The sequence below is a fragment of the Oncorhynchus tshawytscha genome, unplaced genomic scaffold (assembly GCF_018296145.1).
Source record: "Oncorhynchus tshawytscha isolate Ot180627B unplaced genomic scaffold, Otsh_v2.0 Un_contig_12002_pilon_pilon, whole genome shotgun sequence".
In the NCBI taxonomy this organism is placed as follows: domain Eukaryota; kingdom Metazoa; phylum Chordata; class Actinopteri; order Salmoniformes; family Salmonidae; genus Oncorhynchus; species Oncorhynchus tshawytscha.
In genome coordinates, this window is record NW_024608238.1 from 39,117 (window position 1) to 45,564 (window position 6,448).

Consider the following 6,448-nt stretch of genomic DNA (forward strand, 5'->3'; position numbering starts at 1 on the left):
TACAGAGTCAATGTGGAGGCTATATACAGGAGGTACCGGTACAGAGTCAATGTGGAGGCTATATACAGGAGGTACCGGTACAGAGTCAATGTGGAGGCTATATACAGGGGTACCGGTACAGAGTCAATGTGGAGGCTATATACAGGAGGTACCGGTACAGAGTCAATGTGGAGGCTATATACAGGGGTACCGGTACAGAGTCAATGTGGAGGCTATATACAGGGGGTATCGGTACAGAGTCAATGTGGAGGCTATATACAGGGTATTACGGTACAGAGTCAATGTGGAGGCTATATACAGGGGGTACCGGTACAGAGTCAATGTGGATGCTATATACAGGGGTACCGGTACAGAGTCAATGTGGAGACTATATACAGGGGTACCGGTACAGAGTCAATGTGGAGACTATATACAGGGGGTACCGGTACAGAGTCAATGTGGAGGCTATATACAGGGGGTACCGGTACAGAGTCAATGTGGAGACTATATACAGGGGTACCGGTACAGAGTCAATGTGGAGGCTATATACAGGGGGTACCGGTACAGAGTCAATGTGGAGGCTATATACAGGGGGTACCAGTACAGAGTCAATGTGGAGGCTATATACAGGGGTACCGGTACAGAGTCAATGTGGAGGCTATATACAGGGGTACCGGTACAGAGTCAATGTGGAGGCTATATACAGGGGTACCGGTACAGAGTCAATGTGGAGGCTATATACAGGGGTACCGGTACAGAGTCAATGTGGAGGCTATATACAGGGGTACCGGTACAGAGTCAATGTGGAGGGTATATACAGGGGTACCGGTACTGAGTCAATGTAGAGGCTATATACAGGGGTACCAGTATTGAGTCCATGTGGAGGCTATATACAGGGGTACCAGTATTGAGTCCATGTGGAGGCTATATACAGTGGGTACCGGTACAGAGTCAATGTGGAGGCTATATACAGGGGTACCGGTACAGAGTCAATGTGGAGACTATATACAGGGGTACCGGTGCAGAGTCAGTGTGGAGGCTATATACAGGGGTACCGGTACAGAGTCCATGTGGAGGCTATATACAGGGGTACCGGTACAGAGTCAATGTGGAGGCTATATACAGGGTATTACGGTACAGAGTCAATGTGGAGACTATATACAGGGGTACCGGTGCAGAGTCAGTGTGGAGGCTATATACAGGGGTACCGGTACAGAGTCCATGTGCGGGGTACAGGTTAGTTGAGGTGATGTGTACATGTATGTCGGGGTAAAGTGACTATGCATTAATAATAAACAGCGAGTAGCAGCAGTGTAAAAACACAAGTTCAATGTAAATAGTCACCATTTGATCAATAATAAATAACTGTAGTTGACTTTGTGTCCCTACGATTAAAGATGAATCGTGTAGTGAAACTGGGCCAAGGTCTGACAAACCAGCCAATTAAATTGTTTTGGTGTGTGTCTGACTTTCTCTCTCAGAGAGAGAGAGAGAGACAGAGAGAGAGACACACACAGACACAGAGAGAGAGAGAGAGGGACAGACAGAGAGATAAAGAGAAAGAGAGAGAGAGAGAAAGAGAGAAAGAGAAATAGATAGAAAGAGAAAGAGGGACAGACAGAGAGATAAAGAGAGAGAGAGAGAGTGTAAGTCCATGGGTGGTTGATGTGTAAAAGAATGCCTGCCTTCAATCTAATCACAAGACACTATCAAAGCTCTTTAGCTGAGGTAGAGAAATACAATCACATTTTCAGAGTTTTAATTATTGTTGTGGGCGAAACATTATATTTCAAAGTATTTCACAAACCTGCTTTTGTACTCTGGATCTGAATCTAAATTACATTTAAAACCTGTATGTCTTGCTCTAGTTGTGGTTGTGTGTATGTGTGTGTGTGTGTCTTGTTCTAGGTGAACGGAGGACTGCTACTCTCGTTTTAATCAAACACTAATTAACAGTTGCCTGGGTTACCAGCTGTACCTATACGGGCTCATTAGCCCAGTGGTCACCAACCCGTCGAACGCGATCTTCCGTGCATTCCTAGTTGATCACCAAACATTAGAAAACCCCGTGCATAGAGGCTTGCGTTCCTCTTTCTCTCTTCGTGTTGCGCTGTTGACGGTAGGAGCACCTGATTTAGAAGACCTGAGCATCGGGTACGAATAGTGTTCCAATTTTAATTGTCTGAAAAGAAGAAACTATGCCTCTGGAGGACCGGTGTGACTAAATCGAGTGCCCCTACTGCGCTCAAATCACCGTGCCTACAGCATTCACCAACCAGGCCACAGATTGTCATAGCTGAACCATATGTTCTGATTGAACATCTATTTTCTTGCGATTGACAGGGGAGGGAGACCCCCTTGCTCCTGCCCTAAAAATAACCTGGTCAACGGTATAGTGCACTATAGAATAGTTTTATAGTCAAAAGCAGTGTACTATAAAATAAGTGTCATTTCAGACGAGCTCCTGTCGTCGATGTGCAGCTGTACTTCCTTGATGATGTACAGTACAGAGTCTGTGCTACAGTACAATCCAATTGCATATTTAGGTTGTGATGCGGCCTGCACTGTGCAATGTGCTCGGTTCAGCATAGCGCCCCTCTTCTCTACAGCTCCCACTGCACTTACAGTCTACAGTACTGTGTGTTCCTACTCTGTACTGTGACTGAGTGGCTGTGTGTGGGACGTCTCCGCTCCTCTTTCTCTATGCGGTTTGCCCCACAGTGCGCTTATCCCGTTCGCACCCGTTGCTTTTACGCGCCGCTCGACGTCTGCAGGCACACACACAGTAGCACCGGTCTCTCCCCTGCACCGCACGCAACCCCAATCGATGGAGGTAATACACAGCGCGGGAGTCTTTAGCACCGTTGGCAAAACTGCCTTCCTGTGTTTTTGCTGAGGTTTTCTTCCTCAATAGGATAAATTATTTTTTTGTCCTCGTTTGATTTGGTATCAAAATGTGGGACATATCTATTGATTTCAGAGCATCGTCCTTAGCGGAGAACTCGGAATCTTAGCGGCTTGGCTGAAGGGAATAACGGAGTAATTCTCTCTCTCCTTCCCCCCCGTCGGAACAAGAGGAGTTTGCATGCAAAAGGTGGTTTATTTCGGCAAGGTAAGACACGTATTATCTGTATGGAGGAAACACCTACCGTTATCTTCCGGGTGGTATTGTTGCCGTGTTTTAAGGTTACTTTACACAGTGTCAAATTGCGCTGTGTTGATCAGATGGATGTGAGAGGTGGAAACCATAGCCCACTCATATTTTGGGTCATATGAAAATAACAAAATAGTGTATTATTAGGCTACATTGGAATGGATTTTATTGTGGAGAATGGTGCAACGAAAGAGGTGTGCAACAGTTTTTTTTTTTTTGGTGGGAACCATCTTGCAAGTTTTGACAGTCTGCAATATTATCATAAACCGTTTCAGTAGAGAAATATAAAAACATATTTAAGTCAGTTATAAAGTTAAGTTTATTTAGAATCCTCAATTCACACACCTAATTAAAGCAGTACATTAAACTGTTGTCTATTTAATCAATAAAATACGCATATCTTTACCTTTAGGGGATATTTAAGTTTGTAATATATAGTTATTCCTCGCGGTAATCACTCAAGGGAGAAGCGAACGCGAATAGAAACTTTTATATCTTTAGTAACATTTCGCGGTCTTTCCCACACTCGCCTTCTTACCAGGAATAACGTCTTATTGTTCATTAAACAGAAAATAAACCCAATTGGAGTTTGATTACACATATGTACATAGACAAACGACGTATCATGAGCGCAAAGAGCCTGGAGAGGTGTATGTCCTGTGTTAGTGTCAATTGGATCTCAAATCTGTTGTAGTCGAGTGGGTCGAAATGAACTTTTTTTTTTTTTAGCTACATCTGTAAATATGGATTCATATCCATGTAATTCGCTTAGCCTTACATGTTCCGTCATAGCGTCCAGGGAGCTGGGAGCTCAGCCTTGAGAAGATACAACAACACACAAGGCTGATATTTTATTTCTCCCTCCACAGAAGGAGCACATAACGATCATGTTATGAAGTCATAGAAATTTAATCTATAGAGCGGGACTCTATATTTACCATAACTTTAGCATGATCATCATCATCCGTTTCTGTGTGGAGGGAGTTTAATATAGATCCGCCAATAGGGTAGCCTAAATCCAGTCAGAGGTAATACGTCATCTGTGGATTGGTTTACTCATCGCCAAAATACATCTGTTGTTATTTTGGGACAGGAATACAATGCAATACAATACCACAATACAATAGCCTACTTGATTTATTGGCATATTTGCAGGAATACACACAAATGAGCCTTATTTAATGTATTGAAAATAACGAATTAAATGGGCTTTGATTCAGGAGTAGGCTAGGAAATGAAATCAGAAAAAAAAGATCAATATCATCTGGGATGGCAAGTGAAAGGAAACAAATGGGAGTAGGCCTATTATGCTAATTTCATAATAATTTGGATTGCACTCATATATATATATATATATAAATAAAGGTAGAGGAAGGTAGAGGAAGACTTAACAGGTGTCTCTGACTGCCAACTCTCCACGGTGTTGTTGCTATGAGGACTAGAACACCGTGTTGTTGCTATGAGGACTAGAACACCGTGTTGTTGCTATGAGGACTAGAACACTGTGTTACTATAAGGACTAGAACACTGTTGTTGCTATTAGGACTAGAACACTGTGTTGTTGCTATAAGGACTAGAACACTGTTGTTGCTATAAGGACTAGAACACCGTTGTTGCTATAAGGACTAGAACACCGTTGTTGCTATAAGGACTAGAACACCGTTGTTGCTATAAGGACTAGAACACCGTGTTGTTGCTATAAGGACTAGAACACTGTGTTACTATAAGGACTAGAACGCCGTGTTGTTGCTATGAGGACTAGAACACCGTGTTGTTGCTATGAGGACTAGAACACTGTTGTTACTATGAGGACTAGAACACTGTTGTTACTATGAGGACTAGAACACTGTTGTTACTATGAGGACTAGAACACTGTTGTTACTATGAGGACTAGAACACTGTTGTTGCTATAAGGACTAGAACACTGTTGTTGCTATAAGGACTAGAACACTGTTGTTGCTATAAGGACTAGAACACTGTTGTTGCTATAAGGACTAGAACACTGTTGTTACTATAAGGACTAGAACACTGTGTTGTTGCTATAAGGACTAGAACACTGTGTTGTTGCTATAAGGACTAGAACACTGTTGTTGCTATAAGGACTAGAACACTGTTGTTGCTATAAGGACTAGAACACTGTTGCTATAATGACTAGAACACTGTTGTTATAAGGACTAGAACACTTGTTACTATAAGGACTAGAACACTGTTGTTTGTATGAGGACTAGAACACTGTTACTATGAGGACTGGAACACTGTTGTTGCTATAAGGACTAGAACACTGTTGTTGCTATAAGGACTAGAACACTGTTGTTTGTATGAGGACTAGAACACTGTGTTAGTATAAGTACTAGAACACTGTTCAACATTCTTTTTTGTATTTCTTTTATATTTTCAGCCTTTTATTCTCACCTCACATCTCCTCCTCCTCCTGCTCACAGGTAAACCTCCATCCCCCTTCTTCCAGTATACCACCATGGCTGAGAAGGTCGGCCCTAAGACTCCCATCAACCACCCAGGGGTGACTTCCCTCCCCCCAGACCCCATCCAGATAATCCGCAGCAAGGCCCGCTCCAGGAGGGTTCGCGTCAATGTCGGAGGTCTAAACCACGAGGTCCTGTGGCGGACGCTGGACCGGCTGCCCCGTACCCGCCTGGGTAAGCTTCGCGACTGCAACACCCACGAGAGCCTGATGGAGGTCTGCGACGACTACAGCCTCCATGAGAACGAATACTTCTTTGACCGACACCCGGGCGCCTTCACCTCGATCCTCAACTTCTACCGCACAGGGAAGCTGCACATGATGGAGGAGATGTGCGCCCTGTCGTTCGGCCAGGAGCTCGACTACTGGGGTATAGATGAGATCTACCTGGAGTCTTGCTGCCAGGCCCGGTACCACCAGAAGAAAGAACAAATGAACGAGGAGCTGCGGAGGGAGGCGGAGACGCTGAAAGAGAGAGAGGGAGAGATTGAGTTTGATAACACCTGCTGCCAGGAGAAGAGGAAGAAGCTTTGGGACCTCCTGGAGAAACCCAGCTCATCCCTGCCTGCCAAGGTAAGAGAGGGAGGGGATGGCGGGTTGAGGGGAGGATGAAGAGGAGGGGGAGGGCGGAGGGGAGGGGATTACACCACCCACCTCATTTATTCTCTATCCTCTCAGGGGTGTAACTGTACCCCGCTGGATTTTCAGCGTGTGTGTGTGCGTGTGTGTGTGCGTGTGTGTGTGCGTGTGTGTGTGCGTGTGTCTGTGCGTGTGTGTGTGCGTGTGTCTGTGCGTGTGTGTGTGCGTGTGTGTACTCCCGTCGGTTTTGTACA

At 44.6% G+C, this 6,448-nt stretch overlaps 1 protein-coding gene across 1 annotated transcript; it reads left to right on the top strand.

Moving 5' to 3' along the window:
• Nucleotides 1-1,990: 1,990 nt before the first annotated feature.
• Nucleotides 1,991-6,188, top strand: LOC112236449 (potassium voltage-gated channel subfamily B member 2; the record flags this gene model as incomplete). Its single annotated transcript, XM_042312967.1, has 2 exons — nt 1,991-3,091; nt 5,575-6,188. A coding segment is annotated over exon 2 (579 nt), but the record flags the coding sequence as incomplete, so codon positions are not given.
• Nucleotides 6,189-6,448: the final 260 nt, after the last annotated feature.